The sequence below is a fragment of the Anoplophora glabripennis genome, unplaced genomic scaffold (assembly GCF_000390285.2).
Source record: "Anoplophora glabripennis isolate ALB-LARVAE unplaced genomic scaffold, Agla_2.0 scaffold549, whole genome shotgun sequence".
Taxonomy (NCBI): domain Eukaryota; kingdom Metazoa; phylum Arthropoda; class Insecta; order Coleoptera; family Cerambycidae; genus Anoplophora; species Anoplophora glabripennis.
Genome location: NW_019416986.1, coordinates 190,719 through 210,080, shown reverse-complemented (window position 1 = coordinate 210,080; position 19,362 = coordinate 190,719). Strand labels below are relative to the sequence as shown.

The following is a 19,362-nucleotide window of genomic DNA, read 5'->3' as shown; positions in this document are numbered from 1 at the left end:
CCGACCCTGTGCATCTAGTGCACGTGTGTTGTGTTTTGTAATATTACTTAACCGGCGTATAAAATGTTTTCTGATGATGATTTATGAGGTTTGTTATTATTACAGACGACAGTGCAAAGGTTATGGGTTGTCGGGAATGTCCACCTGACATATGAAGGTCGCAACGTCTTTTCGCGACCACGAAGAAATCAACATAAATCTCGTTGAGGAAGATCTGAGGCGCAGTACTCAGTACCTACATTGACCGAGAAGTGTAGAGCAATTCGTCTATTGCAAGTAATTCGTTTATTCGTTTAATTTTTGTGTTACTTTTAAACCAGGTTTGAATACATTTCAGTATTTTCGAAAACAAAATTTAAACTGTCAAAACCGTAATCGGCGCTTTCACACTGTGGCGCGCGGCAGCTTCGACATCAAATGCTACCGCACCAGGGATGGCTTTAAATTTGTTTAAATCTTCATGTGAAATTAATTTTTTTTTTTCAATTTTAAACGTAATCATCAGTTGCTTAATAAAAGTTGCTTAGGTATAAGGAACGCACTTATGTCAGAAATACCCTATATATCAATACACCTTATATTAAATAGAAGCCTCTATGAAAGTTTAAAATATATTTGTGAATAGTTTTGAAAATAAATTTCAAATATGGGAATATTTATCAAGGTGTCTAAATATCCTCGAACTAAACTTATATTAGTAATATATCATACATTTTTTTTAAATAAGTGAAATAATAATTGATTGATGAATAAATAAAAAAATAAAATATCTAATTTTTTACATTTTTATATAAAAATTATTAATTTTATTTTTGGTGTATTTTTAACTTAAAATAAATACAAAGGTATTAATTACATTTTGCATTGACTAAAATTAATAGAATTTCTTTGTGGTACAGGGGATGTTGTCCAAAATGAATGAATGAAAAAAATTCTACTTAACTAACTTGACCCTTGAAAATTAATTTCTGAAGTTTGTATCTAAAAAGCAATTCAACCTGTTCATAATTGTCATAAAGAAATTTTATTCTTGTTAAATTGTTCTGCCACTTCAAATATTCCAAATAAGTCTGTTACAGTGTTTTTATTTTCATTCTGAGTACTACTATTTCGAGAAAGGGGAGATACCGCTTTTTCCAGACTTTTTTTGTGTACAGTACCCTTGAACATTTGTTTCAGAAACAATCTGAAAATGATTTTTTTTTCTCCTCATACAATCATAAGTAATCTACAAAAGGGACAATTTCTTAAATCAATAAATTGAAGAAGGAAAACAATTTCTTAAAATATATCATATCTGGGATATAAGATATTTTTGTTAAAGCTACATTCATTATACAGGGCGATCCATAACTTATCCAAAAAAATTTGGGAAGAGATGAGTCATGGAAAATGAGTCAATATCTTTAAAAAAAAATTGTAAAATCCTTATCGTTTCCTTGAAAAAAATTATTGAAGTTGTTGTACTTTAAACCATTACATAGCTGGACAACTGTAGTCTCTAGCGTCATTCGTAATATGCGCGGAGAGCCACGTGGAGGCATCAGCGACTCGGAATACTGAAATCCGATTTTACAATCGTCGTTGCGATAGTGTTTACAGTAGATTTTTAGTAGTTAAAAATGGCTTGTGTGTATACCAACTCGAAGTTGATGAACATCGTTTTAATTTATGGTGAAGCAAGCATTTTTATTATGGTGGCATGTTATAAAACAAATTTGTAAAATCCTAGTTTCCAAGAAAAAAAATATTGAAATTGTAGTCCTTTGCTCTCTCTCTCTCTCTCCACGTGGCCCCAGGCTATTCCGAGTACTGAAATTCGATTTTAGCATTAACATTTTTACGATAGTGTTTACATTAGTTTTTCAAGTGGCAAAAATGGCTTATGTGTATAGCAACTCGGAGTTGATGAATATCGTTTTAATTTATGGCAAAGCAAGATAATATTTATGTTATGGTGAAGCAAGACAACATTTGTGTTAGGTCGTAGAAAGTGAGTAAGACAGGACCAAATGTGTTAACATACACATAGGTGGACAAAATTTTAAATCAGTTGTTCTAACATCAAGGTATGTCAAATTATTTTATTAATTAAAACCACAAATTAATTAATTGAATTAATAATCACAATAGAGGCAAAAGCAGTTGAATTTGATTTAAAATTTTAATTTTTTCTTTCCTTCGGAAAGAAGTTCTTTAAATTTTTTGTCCGTTCATTTTTCATTACACTTTGCCGCCGTGCTAGCCGCCGGCTGCATGCTTTACTTTGCGCAAGGTCAGATTTTACAGTGAACCTGTTTCCATTGCCATGCACATTGCTTAAATAATTTTCGAACTGCCCTTTTTAATTTTTTTTACAAAATTGTTTTTGTAAGAAAGAGTCCCCTGTACATTAAAAATTTTTTTTTGATAAGTTCTGAATCACCCTGTATTTTATAAACGGTAACTGAAATTAGAATTTGGATAATATAGCATCACCAGTGACGATACATTGTGTTGAGAAATATACACACCCCACATTTTTTTCCCCATAAATACTAAGTAAAATATCATTTGTTTTTTTGTCGTGGTTTAATTTAAGAAGAAAGTACGATTATATCGAATCCTTGATTGTATATTAATGTAAACTAAGTTTTTCTTCTGTAATTAAATTATGTTTTCAACTAAAAAACTACCAAGAGGCATTTTTCTTAAAGGAATATAGACATCGCTTCTAATAGGCAATTCAAATTTTGGTTCTAGTCAACAAATGTCTTTCATATACAAGATACTTGTATGACTTTTGAAAAAGAAATCAAAATTTGAAATTTGAAACGGGAATTTTAAAACATGTTAAACTGTATAAGTTTGAGAAGTTATCTCTTTTATTTATTTTAAAGTGTTTGAAAGACACTGTACTGAAATCATATAAATAAGATGACGATTGCCTCATGTATAGATTCACCATGTTCCTTTCATTCTTCACTTATTTTTCCGTTATTATCAGTCAGTTATGTTCCTCAGTTCAGCGTCGTTATGGTCTAATTATATTTGTGTCGAAAATTCGAAAATTTCTGTAAAAAAAATAACTATTATTATTTTAATTTTTACACAAGGTATCTTCTACTATAATAAATAAGTAATGAAAAGGTTCAAATTGAGCCGTATTTAGATGGTTTATTTGTCTCTTTTTGGTGTAAAAACGCAATGCGCATAGCAATGTCACCCATTTGAAAGGAAGGTAAAGCTCATGAACATACGGTTTTAAATTGTTTTATTATCTACATGTTGAAAATATGTTTTTTTGGAAACAAAAGAAAAATTTATGAAAATTTCAAAAGTAAGAATATAAATAAAGTGTCCTAATTATCAGATATACATGCACGAAACTGGAAATTTGAATTAAAACCATTTCTGAAAATAAAATGTTCCTACAAACCATAAAGTTATGCTACAAAGAAAAGGCAAGAAAAGCACTTGATAAGCGATTTTATCCAAAAGTAGAACATCAACCTTACATTTTGTCTGTCACTCCAGTAAATACGAAAAATTCAAAAAAAGTATCAATCAATCAATGGAAACGTGGGAATGTGTTACGTATGTTACCTACTTATCTGCTCGAGAGGTTTCTGGCGTCCCCTAACCGCCCGGTGCCTGGGCCCCTTTCAACCCCCACTAGATTCACACCGGGGTAGTCCTCCTCAAGGTGCCATAACTTTGCCCCGCACCGTTCCTAGAGGCTATGCTGACCATACTGGGAGCCCTCAAAGGGAGGGGCTGGTCTAGATTGAAGGTCACAAACTCGTGTTCGTGCTGGATGTTCGGCGAATATTCGTCAAAAGGTTCATTCAAAAACTCCTCACACACCAAGTCAGCAGTCGTGCTGACGGTATTGGTAGTCACGTCCCGGGGTATGGGAAAGTTCCTCAACTCGTTCTTACTAAAATGTTCGGTAAACTGATAGGATATGGTGGGGGGTGGAGGGAAATCGTAGAAATTGGACACGTCTTTCAAAGAGTTCGACTGAGACCGGTTCCTGTGAACACTACAAGGGGACTCTTGGAAGGGTTCCTTCCTGAAGTAGAACCGCTTTGGCCCTGCCGGACTCGGAGGAAAATGCACGGCACTGTTCGAGTTGACGTACGCCTGGGGATGGCGTCTACAAGGGTAAAACATAGTGGGGTCCACCTGGTGGTTGTAGTTGTTCATCGGCTGTTGCTGTCTCTCTCCTCTCTTGAACTCCTCCAGTTGTTTCCGCCTCCACTCATACTGGACGCGGTAGATGAAGAGAAAGACGCTGGAGACGCCCGTTAGCTTGGCGCTGATGACGCCGGTGACGTAGAGGAGGAACGAGTAGCCGTAGGCGTAGTCGAAGGTTGGAGGGTGCAGGTGGGACCTGGGGCGCAGCTTGCTGCCGATTTCCGACTTGAAGATAGAGATGTACATGATGAGACCGAACAGCATCACCAAACCTATAAAAATGTGGCATTAATGCAAATAATATAGGATATAAAAAAGTTTCACGGATGAGACCCATGCCACTCTAATTGCACCCGCAGAAAATTTTTTTCAGTATTCAGTAGGATTCTTTTTGGGCACAATCCTGGAAACAATTCAACACATATTCGACGAACTCATTATTTATTTTGAGTATTGAGACTCAATTGGCTCTTGCAATCCTTCAGTCTCGTGCAAACATCAGGAAACCATTATGAAAATCTAAAGTCAGCTAAAATTCACAAACTTAAACTAAAAATTTCCGACCTCGAAGCAGCCAGATCTACTCACCCTACACAGTAGAAAAGTGAATAATAGTGAACCTAGTATTGCATGCATATCCAGGGCATATTAAAACAAAATCAGTCCTGCAACCCTGCAGTTTTATAACGGTATCTGAAGCTCGAAAGTCTCAAAATCTTCTACTGCTTTGCTTTAGTGGGTTTCTCTTTCAATGCAATCCAGTACAGGATTTTATCTGAAGCAGTTATTTCCCTAATAAAGGAAAAAGAATAACTAAACAAACAGTATGTTGACGCATTGTAGTCTTTAGAGATAGTGTTTTAACTGAGTTGATTGAAGAATTATCAGATGTTTCAGGTTTGAAAGCGTACTATGATAATCATTGGCGAAAAGGCTTATTTGCAGACTAACGTCCAAAGAGAAACAAACTCACTAAATGTAAAATAGCAGATTTTACAGCTTGGGGAGTAGTAGGTTTCTGGAATCCATAAAGAACTGTATGGTTTAGGATTACTGTCTCTGGGTGGTAAATTCGTTGTTTCAGTTTGTGACTTAAATTCGCAAAATGCAGAATTTTATTATCCAGATTAGGTTATATAGCTGGTTTTCTGGTGTTCATGAGCCTCATGAATATGATACGTCGTTTCCAGGGTCATGCCCTGGGTTAAACCTACTACATGTGGCGTTTTGGTTGCAACTTTAATTAAAGAGGTAGTTTTTGATAATAAAAAGAAGACTGGAGGGTATTGAAGCATTTCCCATGGGTCTCAGTCGTGGAATCGTAAACCACTTCTTCTGTATATTTGTCATTGTTTTCTTTTAATCTCTTTTTTCTAGTTGTACATGTCATATACAGGGTGTCCCAGACTCAGCGTACAAAAATTTACCAAGGGGTAGACCAGCCAAAATAAGATTAAAATTCTTATAAAATATTTTTCTGCGATGCACTCTCACTGAGTTACAGGGTGTTGTTTAGAAAAAAATAATAACAACTTTCCGCAATAACTCAAAAACCCTTTCAAGAATTTAAATAATTTTTGGATGAAGTGTACATCTATTTAAGGTCATTAAAAACTACATTGTGGTTATTTCGATCTGACGGCAGGGGTGGCCTAGGCCAACTTGTCCTCAAGGTTATGTCTTCATAACTTTTGCATATCCTACTTTTATGTAATTTAATTACGTTTTCCTGAACCTGCAATCGATTCTGAACAAATGGAAAAACAAATGAAATGTGCTCTTGTTTCATAGCTCAAAAATGAACCGTTTTCGAGTAAATTGGGTCTAAACATCGCCTGCATTAATTCATAGAAAAATGCATGTAAAGATTGTATTTGTTGTTATCTAGTAGGTACCTGTCATGATTAAAAAACAAAGTTGTTTACAAGCGTACATGTCAAAATTAATTACAGTACTCGAAGTTACGATAAATTAAGTTTACAAAACAGCAAGATATTAAGTATTATGGAATTTTGTTACAACGAATATGCCGATATAATACTTGTCTGCGGTTTCTGTGATGGAAATTCATTGATGGCGTCACGAGAGTATCTACACAGGTTTCCAAACAGAAGGCAACCTTCACAGCACGTATTCCAACGAGTTTTCCAAAGAGTCCGTGACTGGGAGTGTTAAAATTGGAAATACTAGAATAAGAGGTAATTTGGAAGAAAATGTACCTAATAGCTGCTATTGTTGATGATCCTTCCACCAGTGTCCGAAGAATATTAGCGTAAGTAGGTACTCCACGAAGCAGTCTAGAGAATTTTAAATCGAGAAGAAATGCCCCATACCATCTACATAAAGTACAAACTTTGCATCCTGATGATTCCGAAAAAAGGATACAATTTTTGCAGATGGTTGTTAGAAAATATCTATAATGACGAAAATTCCATCAAAAGATATTGTGGAGCCATGAAACTATCTTTACGAGAAATGCTATAAATAATTTAAAAAATTTTCATGTCTGATCCATTGAAAATCCGCATGTGATATGACCCTCCGCGTTTCAAAGAAGATTCTTCATAAATGTCTGAGGAGGAATCTTCAACGGAGTCATTCTGCCTCTTCAAATTATTGTAGACCGTTTGAGTTCAGAGATACACGGACTTTTTAGAAAATTTGATGGCGTACTAGATGACGTTCCCTTAGCTTTGCGAAATCAAATGTACTACCAACGAGATGGAACACCTATTCGTAACGGAAAAGTATAAAGGTATCTGCGTGGCTCGATTTACATTTTCCAAAATGCTGGATTGGAAGAAATGGAGCTATTATGTGGCCTCCCAGGTTCCCTGACCTCAACCCGCTTGATTTTTTTTACTGGGATCATATGAAGCAACTGGTGTATGCCAAACCCAATCACATGAGAAACGATTTACTTCAAAAAATTAATGTAGCCGCCGAGCAAATTCAAGTAACCGTTGATTTGCGAAGGGTTTACATTCCTTGGTCAAACGATGTCGGGCATACATTGAAGTAAATGGACAGCATTTCGAGCATTTATTGAAATAATTGTTTCCTATTTTTATTTTTAATATTGTCATTTCGCTAACACAATTTCTTTTCTGTTACATAATTTTCAATTTTATTTTTAGTTCCCGTACAGGTAACCAAATATTAAATAATTCGTAGAAAACTTGTTTAGTTTCTTCATATTCATTGTGCCGCAGCTACATTGGAAACTGTACCTCAACGGCAAACAACTTTGTTTTTTTATAATGACAGGTACCTACTAGATAACAAGAAATAAAATCTTTACATGCATCTTTCTACGAACTAATGCAGTCGATACTTTCGATCCAATTTACTCGAAAATGGTTCATTTTTGAGCTATGAAACAAGAGCACATTTTTTGTTCAGAATCGATTACAGGTTCAGGAAAACGTAATCAAATTACATAAAAGTTATGAAGACATAACCTTGAGGACATGTTGGCCTAGGCCGCCCCTGGCGTCAGATCGAAGTAACCCCCATGTAGTGTTAATGACCTTAAATAGATGTACACTTCATCCAAAAATTACTTAAATCCTTGAAAGGGTTTTTGAGTTATTGCGGAAAGTTGTTATTATTTTTTTCTAAACAACACCCTGTAACTCAGTGAGAGTGCATCGCAGAAAAATATTTTATTTATTTAAGAGTTTTAATCATATTTTGGTCTGGTCTACCCCTTGGTAAATTTTTGTACGCTGAGTCTGGGGCACCCTGTATTTAGTTTGATAGTTTGTACAATATTTTGGTTTATCACAGCGTGGGTATGTTTTGCACTGTTAAATTTACTAAACAAATCTTTAGATTCTCCATTAAAAAATATATATCTTATCATAAAACATATTTTTAATACCTTAATCTTGTTCTAGACAAATGAGTGTTTTCTTTAATGCCTTTTTGCCCACTTTGTTGATAGCACTTCGTTCAATATTTTCTCCTTTACGTTCTCCAAATTGCTAGATTTTTGTCTGTCTACTGTATCTTTTAAAATCCTCCAAAGAAGTAACTTCATTGAGATCAAGTTAGATAGCGGATCATAGTGTTTAAAAATTTGTTTAGTGAATTTAATGCAGTAAATCATAAATATGCACTGATTCTATAGCAACCTTAACTTTATTCATTGCGGAGGATCAGTAAATAAACCAAAAATTAAGCGAGACATATACAGGGTGCTCTATTTAAAAAACATAAAACACACCACAGAAATGAGACAACCCCCAAATCCAAAAGCCAAAGGCTTGTGCGGAAGGGGGCTACACTTGAAAAAACGCGGACAAACACCCATTATCCATCGACATTGCCAGTGCCGACACCGGGGATCGAACCCGGACCAGAGTAGGAAGCCTAGCCGAGAAATGCTTGCCACCGCACTCTCGACCGGCTGCGCTACCGTGGCGTAAAAAAATAAATTAAAATTAATAATTAAAAAAATAAATTTAGGTTTTGTATTTTCCAAACGCAACATCCAATTTTATTAGATATTTCTTTGACACCGTATCAAAATTTTCTAAAACCTTGGTCATCACCATTTTGTCCTAGAAAGAAAGGTAAAACTATAAGGGGGGGTAAAATGTTATGTGTGTGTGAATAACCCTGTATTTAATAAACATGTTCATAAATTAGAGTGATAAATGGTGTAGTTAAAATTATATTGCGTGTCCCAAAATTAAGGCAAGATTTGCGCCATTTGCGAGGTAAAGTGTTGCCAACGAAAAAAAAAGAGTGCCCGACATCTGACAGTTCAAGGTTATTAATAATGGAGCGCTACACGAAAGAACAACGCGGATTCATTGTTGAGCAATAGTTTAAAAATAATGGTTTGGCAGCTACAGTTTGCAGTTTCTCTACGAAATATGGTCGGAATAGTGATTTCGCTTCATCAACTGTGAAGAGATTAATTGAAAAATTCAGGGAGACTGGATCAATTATTGACCTTAAACACCCTGACCATCCTTCAACAAGGTGTCCAACACAAAACATTGAAACAGTTCCTGAGAGTGTTGCTGAGAGTTCAGAACATCAATTCGGCACCGTTATCAAGAATATGACATTTCGAGAAGCTCTTACAGCGTATTCTTACAAAAGCTTTGCATCTTCATGTTTACATATTTTGGACAAAGTCATCTTCAGCGATGACTTGATGACTTCGTTAATCGGCAAAATTGTCGCATTTGCGATTCAGAAAGTCCACGAGTGATTGTTGAGAAGCAAATGCATCTACAAACTGTTTGGTGCGAATTTTGAGCTGGAGTTATCATCGGACTATTTTTCTTCGAAAATGCGGCTGGTCAGGCAATTACAGTTAATGATGATCGCTGTCGCAACATGGTAATCCAGTTTTTTGTGCACAAGTTGTATACGACATGTGGTTTCAACATGACGGTGCCATATGCCATAGAGTTCAAGAAACAATTCAATTACTGTACGAGTCATTACTTGGTCGTATAATTTCCCATTTTCCTGATTAGAATTGGAGGCCCAGATTATACAACTTAACGACACTGGACTTTTTCTTTGGGGTTTTTTGAACTCTAAGTTTTATGGCAACAATTCCACGACCATCCATGCCTTAAAGGAGGAAATTTAGCTCTATATCAACGAAATTCGACCGCATTTATGCAAAACCATTTATCCGATATTCTACTTCATACATAACCCTATAGATACTGTATACTTTATGAATCAACAAAAAATTTACAATTTGAATTCAAATTCTGTGTTTTCTATCAAAATTAGGTATTTCTTGCGTGGATTTTGGGAAACCCTTTAGTTTTGTATAGAAACAACGCATATAAACTGTCGTAAAACCGATATGATTTATAAAATTGTTCTACTTTTGACATCGAGCCATCATCATGTGCTAACACCATAACAATTTTTTTAGAAATGGACATAGCCAGATAAATAAACTGAATCAGTTTCTAACGAGCGTTCAAATAAAAACGTGGTCGAAGTTGGCTCTGACACATTGGACGTAGGGAGTAGCTTATAGCGACCAACTTATCCTCATTTCTCAACGAGCTGTATAGCAGCTGTCAGTTTCAATAACGTTAATGACTATATATCTTTATTTTAAAGAATAATCGTGATAACAATAACAAACAATTAAAGGAGCTTTTTTAACACTGTGTGGCAGGTACCGACTGATACTCCCACCATTTGTGATAAAACGTACAGAAGTTCTTGGCGCATTTTCCATTATTTGTTGGACATTTTCTTTTAATTCTTCAGTCCGCTTTTTAGGTCGGCCGCTTCCTTCTTTTCTTGTTACACTGCCCGTTTCACGAAAAACATTAACACAACGCTGAACTGCACTTTGAAAAATTTTGTACTCAACAACGCCGGGAAATTGATTTTGAAATTCTATGAAACATTCCTCAATAGAATACTTCCATATTCCATCAATCTTGCGTCCATTTCTAAAGTAGCACTCTATGATAAACACTTTTTGTTCTTGAGAAAACACCATTTTAAACGCTTTTTAAAACGAAAATATTCAAATTGTTAGCGGCGATATAGCGCTTTGACAGATGACGTTTAAGTTCATTTGCTATACGCTACGCCCTACGTCCAAATTTTCAGAACCAACTTGACCACGTTTTTATTTGAACGCTCGTTACTATACAGGGTGTTCCTTAATGATATGCGAATATTTAAGGGTGTTATTCTACATGGAAAATTAATGATACTTTGCTTTATAAGCTATGGTCCAAAAATGTTCCGTTGCGAAAATACGGGGTGGTTAAAATTTTAGGAAAAAGAAGGAAATTAATTGATATTTTCGAAACCCCTTGACTCACTTCAAATTTCCAGGCCAACTAGGTTTATTGCAAAATTGAATTCTTCAATAATTACATTAATTAATTACGGACAATACAACGGGTTTTATTTTTTTACTCAAAAACGGCGCATCGCAGGCAAAAACTCAAGAGAGTTCTTATCTTTCGAATTAAAAGGGGATTATATTTGGGAAAAACCATTGGCGTGTAATCTTTTTCTTTAAAAATATCAAAGTCAGTGCTCATTACTCACGGCACTGTAACAGCTAAAAATTATATTTGTATTGAAAAACGTGCGCCTTTATTAACTATCACCCCGAGATTTCGGAAATATTAATTAATTTAGGAGTTATTAGCCCCCAAAGTGGGGCCCTAAATTTCGAAAAAAATTAATATCTCTGCAACACTTTACCGCAGAAGAACCAAATTTGGTACATGATTTAGGTTTATTACTGGTCTCCTTTGACTACGATTTAAAGTTAATTGAAGCTACAAGGTATACATTGGGAATGACTCACCCCTAAAATTGTACCGACCTTTTTTTTCATTGACCGAATTGAAAAGTAATAATATTAATTCACAGCAGAATTTAATTTTAAAAATTTTTTTACTCTTGTTAAATTTAAATAAACTTGGTTTCAAGAAAAACCGTATTAACTGAAACAAGATTTTAACAGTGTTTATTAGAAAATAATCGAAAAGTAAGTAGTAGGCAATGAATTTATCTTTCAAACTTGTCAGTTAGTAATAAAATTATTTTATTTCAACAATTGCATCTGATTGTTGTTGAAAAAATATCAATTATTATTTTTATTTATTTGTGTTTTTTACTTAATACAATATTCGCTTATTTAAAAACTACCTAGGTATGTACTTGTTTTCTTTTTGTAGAATCAGGAGAGAAGTGAAGTAAAATTTATTTGGCCAATTGTCAAATTTGAAAGATAAAACCTACTACTGACTTTTTTATTATTTTCTAATGAACACTGTTAAAATCTGCCAGTTAATACGGTTTTTCTTGAAAACCACAAAGTTTTTTAAAATTTAACAAGAGTAAAAAATAATCAAATTAAATTCTGCCGTGAATTAATATTACTATTTTTCAATTCAATGAAAAAAAAGTTCTCAACAATTTTAGGGGTGAGTCATCTCCAATGAACACCTTGTAGTGCTTCAATTAACTTTAAATCATAGTGAAAGAAGATCAGTAATAAACCTAAATCATGTACCAAATTTGGTTCTTCTGGTGTAAAGTGTTGCAGGGATATTATTTTTTTTCCAAATTTAGGGCCCCCGCTTTGGGGGCTAATAACTTCTCAGGGGTGCAACTTTGTATATAGGTAAGTTTGGTTAAATTACAATATTTTGGACACCCTACATGCACCTGCCCTGTGTCGGTTCTTATGCGGGACACCCTGTATATCCAAGGCTTATTTTAAATTGTAAATTAAATAATTTTTCAGAACTATCTCGTTTTTTGAATAAAATAAGAGGATTTTTTCCCTCGAAACTTTGGGGCTTTTAGTGACGGTATCTTTTACCGTCTCCGTCACTGGTTCACAGATTTGAGCGAATTTCTTCCCGCAACTGGTTGTCATTACTTCGTTTCGTTAATCTACAATACAGGGTGGTCCGAATTTTATGCTGGAAACTTCGAGAGTAGATAGATCTCTTTAAAATAGTAGGTCTCGTTTTAGAGATACAGGGGGTTGAAGTTGTTAAAAAAAATTGATTTTTTGTTTATATCTCCGGAATCCATCAACCGATTTCAATATAACTTAGTACAGATAATGTATGATAGTAGGCCTTGTATTCCCTAAAATATGAGCTCTAAAGGTCCAACCAGTGGTGTACAACTGGACAGGGTCACCCCCTTTTTTATAAAAAAAACCTACGCCACTGTATTTTTTACAAGCTATTGTAACGAATTTATATTCTAATGCACAAAATACGTAAAAAAGGTAACTTGAATTTTTTCCCTAAAGTTCACCGTTCTCAAGTTATTCATACCAATACAATCCCCTTGTGGCAGACACTTCTAACCATAATATTACAAGAATATTTATGTTTATGCTTAAAAGTAAGTGCAATTTGTAAGCACATCAACAAAATTCTTTACACTCATCGCTTTCATCTTTTTGGATTAAAACAATATTTGGAAAATCACGACAAAGGAATGAAAGGCACAGAAATGAAATTTTAAAAGCATTTGACGACGATCCTCGGGTAAGTACACGAAGAACGTCTCGGCAACTTGGGGTGAGTAAATCGAAAATTTGAAAAGTTCTACGTAAGGATGGCAGAAATCCGTACCATTTACAACCTGTGCAAAATTTACTTCCGGGAGATGCAGAGAGACGCCTGAATTTTTATCAGTGGTTGTTTGAATTCTTACTAGAAATACTTTGGACCGATGAGGCTACGTTCACAAGGCGAGGGGTAGTGAATTTTCACAATCTGGATATTTGGTCACAAGAAAATCCTCATGAAATTCGGAGTCATTTCTAAACTTTCTAGAAAACCATCTATTTGAATTATTAGAGGATGTTCCATTAAATATACGACAAAATAGCTGGATACAAATGGATGGTGCTCCTGCGCATTTTAGGAGAATAATACAAGAATGGCTTAATGAAAATTATATGAGATGATGGATAGGTAGAAGACCAAATGCCAATGTCAACCATAATGGTGCCGAGGGTCCAGTGTCTTGGCCAGCCAGATCGCCAGATCTAAACTCCCTGGACTTCTATGTTTGGGGTGACCTACTTGAAAAGTTTACTCTACTCCAATAGATACTAGACCACAACTAATGCAGCGAATAGAAGACAGGTGTAATGAATTAAAAGAAAACCACCACATGATATTAGCTTCAATTAGTTCCATTAATAGAAAATGTCAGAAATGTATCGATGTGGGTGGTTCGAATTTTAAACAATTGCTGTAAATACTTAACGTTAATTTTGTTTCTTGTTTAGTTGTTGTTGCTTGGTAAAATACATGTATTTTTATTATTATTTTGATTTAAATTGTTCTTATTTGTAAAGATAATGCCTCCAGGGAAAACTAAAACACACCAGGAACACTACCTCACAAGTGATGTGGAAAGAATTTTGTTGATGTGCTTACAAATTGCACTTACTTTTATGCATAAACATAAATATTTTTGTAATATTATGATTGAAGTGTCTGCCACAAGGGGATTGTATTTGTATGAATAACTTGAAAATGGTGAACCTTAGGGAAAAAATTCAGGTCACATTTTTTACTTATGTAGTGCATTAGAATATAAATCCGTTACAATAACTTGTAAAAAATACAGTGGCGTAGGTTTTTTTTATAAAAAGGGGGTGACCCCTGTCCAGTTGTACACCACTGGTTAAACCTTTAGAGCTCATATTTTAGGGAATGCAAGGCCTACTATCGTACATTATTTGTACCAAATTCTATTGAGATCGGTTAATACATTCCTGAGATATAAACAAAAAATATATATTTTTTTAACAACTTCAACACCCTGTGTCTTTAAAACGAGGCCGTTCCAGACCTATGTTTATAAGGCAAACTCCTATTATTTTAAAGAGATCTATCTGTCCTCGAAGTTTCCTGCATAAAATTCGGACCACCCTGATATATAGATTTTAATAAATATTTAAACAAATGGGATATTTTTTATAAATTCCAACATTTTGAGGTGTTCTATGACAGCGCAATTCGGCCTGTGTATTTCGGAACATCCTGTAGTATGTAAATATTTTCTGGTCAGCCTTTGTCCAACTGAGAAAATAAAAGAACTAACTAATAAATTATTTAATAAAATAAAATAATAATTTCTCTGCCGACTCCGCATGATACGGGACACATGAACCGCATATCAAAAATGTCCTCACTAAAGTCGTATCACCCCTCACAAGCTGAATTTACAGAAGCATTAAGCGCCTGTTATTATATCGTCACAGCGGAGTTTTGATAAACAGCTGTACCATAAAATTCTATGGCCACTGACTTTTCAGCCGACATATGTGATATATATTTAGAAGGCGGAAGCGGAGGTCCCTTTAGGATTAATGAAAATAATTTCACTTGTGACAGGTACAGAAATTTATACGTCTTTTTACTTCCCGGTTCGTTGCTTTGCGGATTAAACTGAAAATTATACGCTTTAGGTCGCATTTAGGGGGTAAAGTGGTGTTATCGCTTTATCATCCTGTATTTCGAATACGAAATGTCTGAGGTTGTTTGTGCTGAATTAATTTTCTCTTACCACACCATATTTTTTTTTCTATTCCAATTTCATGGCCTACTATATTAAACAAGTGTTAAAATTAATTAAACAACCCCTTTCATTAAAAGGATTAGTGACGTGTTGTTTCTATGAAAAAAAAACATTCTAAAAAGAGGCAAATTCGAGTACTTTCTACTGATACAAATCTATGCAAATGACGCTTCACTTTTAATAAGTTCGACAGTTTAAATTTCTTCATATTTTTCAATATTTGCAGCTAAAAAAGTCCGAGTTCTTGGAATAATAACACACATCTTTCACCCATTAACAGAACAATCGTGGCCTTTTTTAATTTCTTTTGACAGTATTATTCTTCTTTTCCAATGCTGCCCAAACCTCCACTAAATTTAAGACCGCTTTCACAAGCGAGTTTTCAAATTTTTAATTTATAAAATTCCCGTTTTTTACGCGCTCTCTATGTACATTTATTTTTATACAGGGTGTTCTACAAGCTCTATAATACACTTTGGCAGATAGTACATGGGTTAATTTCAAATATTTTTTCTGAGTACAGATCCGATTGGTTTTTGTTTAGAAGTTACAAACATTTAAAAACATATACTTCGATCAAGCCTAATAAATAAAAATGATGAACAATAATTATTTGTGTTTAAAATTCAAACAATTGTTAAGCTTTATTAACCAAATTAACAAATCTTAAGACTATAAAATTCTTCAAAATCTCCACTCTTTTTTTTATTATATCTGTAACCGCAACTGTGAAAGAGCATGTCAGATGTATTTGTATGAATATCCTGGAAAAATAGATCGGAATTTGTTTGAATTTTGAGCACTCGAGAAGCCTAGAAATAACTATGGACAAGGGAACAAAACTCTAATAATGTTTTATTTTAATGCGTGGTGGTAATAGTTTAAATAACTAGATGGATTTCACAGGGTCTAACGACGCTTACAGCGTATGCTAATTCAATAAACAAAGAAATCTAAATAAAAAATTTAGATAAATTCATTTCAATAGGACGAATGGCCTTTTTTGAGCGGGGTTACCCTCTTCTACAAGTCAGATCTGTTGAGAACGTGTTAATTCTCAGCAGTATTAGTTCTGTCAATGGCACAAATCGGTGCTTCGTGCTTAACTGTTGTTTCCCACAATATGATTAGTTACAAAGTTTATTTCATCTTGTGTCATGCTTCCACAGTACTTATAAATTTGTAGGTCGCTCTGTGCTAGTAGTAGGCAGTGAGTAACCGTGGGATTATTCTTTTCTATTTTTAAAGTGAATTGCCTTTTTATTATTAACGTATGATCCAGGAAGATATTTAATTCCCCAACAATGTCTTCATTTAATTTTTAACCTTAAAACGCGTCAAAATACCCAAGTTCACATAAAACTAAACCAAGTCACAAATAAATAATATGAGACAATATCCTAGAATTTCCTATTAGACATAAAAAAGATGATGTTTAATTCAGTTCTACCTACTTATATCTTGATTTGCTATCAAAATTTTTTTCTGGTATACTTATATACAAGGCGATTGTTTCAGTAATCACAATTTTTAAAATGTAGGTATTTTTAAGATTCTTTATTGACTTAATAAGTCATTATGTTGAACACTTTTCGATCACAAGACTGTCTTTGTACAGGTTTTAGATTTTAGGGTATTGTTAATGCAATGAGAGAGAGTGCAATACTGTGATAAATCTATCTACAAATATACTGGGTGTTACGAAAAGAATGTCAAGCCGTTAATCACAGAGAATGAAAATAAAGGGACTTTTCTTGTCTCATTTTTCATTTAGGCGCTTCTTTTTCAAGACAAAGGGTATAAAAATCATAATTAAAAAAATATTAAAAAAAAACTTTTTATATTAGATTGGGCACATGAAATTTTGGTAAAAAAAATCGTTACACTAACAGAATAAAGCATTGATTTCCCATTTTATTTGCGCAGTTATGATTTAAGAATAATGTTTTCCTGATTTCCTACTTTTTTCACTTTTGCAAAATTTTGATTTATTGGTTACGAAATATTCTTTAAACATATTATATATTTTTTTTATTTTAGACTACACTTTATTTTTAAAAATTAACAAATCTTTTTAACTTTTTTATATCTGAGAGTATTCTTTTTTTTGTGAATATCAAGGAAATTAAAAAAATGTGTAGAGAAAAAGGAAATAAGAAACATTGCAATAATAATGAACGAACTTCTTACCTGTTACTATGAACATGACCCCTGATACAAAAGTATACAACGTCCTGTGTCGGAGGCATTGGCCTAATATACAAAATATATACGCTATCGAGAGGAGAAGGCTGCTCATCAGAAAAAAGAGTACGGTCTTTTTAACTGTATCTGAAAATGAGAAAAAAGGAAATCATTAGTGTGTAAAGGAACACTTTTTGAGCATATTTTGCTCGATGTGCGCAAAATTTTACACACTAGTTGCAAACAATATATTTTGTTCTACAGAAAAATATATGTTATATGGTCAATGGTCAATTCAAATTATTTTATATACTAAAATCAAATAAAATTAGATTTGCATAAAGTAACTGTTCTATACATGATAGTAGAAAATTATTATATGTACAGGGTGTTTCAGGATTAAGTTGACAAACTTTAAGGAGACATTCCTCATAAAGAAATAAGAAAAAAATCTATTAAACATTTTTTTCCAGAGACGCTTCATTTTCGAAATATAGGGCGTTAGAGATTTAAAAAAAATCGAATTTTTTAAATACCTTCTAAATGAAGAAGGCTATTTAAGTCAAATTTGGCATGACACATCTTCTTATAAGATACCATTTTTCCATAGAAGTAGATGGGGGTCAGGCTCATTAAATTATAAAAAAAATTAATACGACCCTACTGAAAATAAAAAATGATGCTGTTTTTATATAGAACAGTTTGTTATTGATAAAAAGTGTAGATTCACTTTTTTCCTAAAGCTTACAGTTTCATGGCAAAATTGATTTTTCGGAAGGGTGTTTCTGGATTCTGTCGATAAACTTTCGGAAGACGTTCCTCATAAAACCTAAAAAAAAAAAATATAAAAATATAGGCAATATTTACTCGAAGGGGAATTTTAAACCAAAGGAACAACCATATTTGGTCCTACGAGAAATCACGAGTGGTAACATAGTTTTCAGCATGAATTCCAATGTAACGTATGGTTGGGCGTGTTGGACAACATTATACAGGGTTGGAAAGTCCCCATGGTTCATCGGCCTTTACGTGAGAGCGATAAAGTAAGTCGTAGAAATCTATGCGATAGAGAAATATGGCTACAATAAAGGCGTCTAATAGTCACCGCCCATTTCGCCCTTCCACAAATAAGAAGTGGATTTTATTTGTGGAAGGGCGAAATGGGCGGTGACTATTAGACGCCTTCATTATAGCCATCTTTCTCTATCGCACGGATTTCTATGACTTTCTTTATTGCTCTTACGTAAGGGTCGATGAACCATGGGGACTTTCCGACACTGTAGTTGCTCCCTACTTCCTTCCACATTGGTTAAATACTGACGTATTTACCGAGTTCCTTGAAAATGGTTTTCAAGATCTGTTAGAAGATGTTCCGCTTAATGCTCGAATGAACAGTTGGTTTGAACTAGATGATTGTCCTGCCAATTTTGGTAGGGGTCCTAGGGAGTGGTTAAACATTAATTATCCCAGGAGATGGATTAGTCGTGGAGGACCTGCAGCGTGGCCAGCACATTCACCGCACTTGACACCGATGTATTATTTCGATTGGGGTGCTGTTAAACAAAAAGTCTATGAGGTGCCAGTTGATACCCTAGAACAAGGGTCGGCAACTGGCGGACCGCGGTCCAGGTCCGGACCGCGGAAGGTAAAATACTGGACCGCCAAAAATTTTTTGAAAGTATAAATTACTCAAATAAATTATTTAAAAAATGTTTTTTTACGTTTAAGTGCCAACCTTATCATTTTTTCTAGTATTTTACAATTGTGTGAGTGTTTTGAGTTCTTAATGGTTAGTAAATAGATTAAATTTGAGTTCAAATGAAAATTTGTAAGAAATATGAATTTTTTTTCTGGACCTCGTTAAAAATTTTTAAAAGTATCCGGACCCCACCTAAAATTACTTGCCGACCCCTG

General features: G+C 34.1%; 1 protein-coding gene across 1 annotated transcript in view; it reads right to left on the bottom strand.

The window, feature by feature from the left end:
• Positions 1-3,660: 3,660 nt before the first annotated feature.
• LOC108909496 overlaps positions 3,661-19,362 on the bottom strand; it is a 30,129-nt gene continuing 14,427 nt past the window's right edge. The window contains exons 3-4 of the mRNA XM_018713859.1: positions 17,455-17,595; positions 3,661-4,451 (exon numbers count right to left, since the gene is read on the bottom strand). Coding sequence (XP_018569375.1) covers positions 3,661-4,451; positions 17,455-17,595 — 932 coding nt within the window. The remainder of the gene's footprint in view (positions 4,452-17,454; positions 17,596-19,362) is intronic.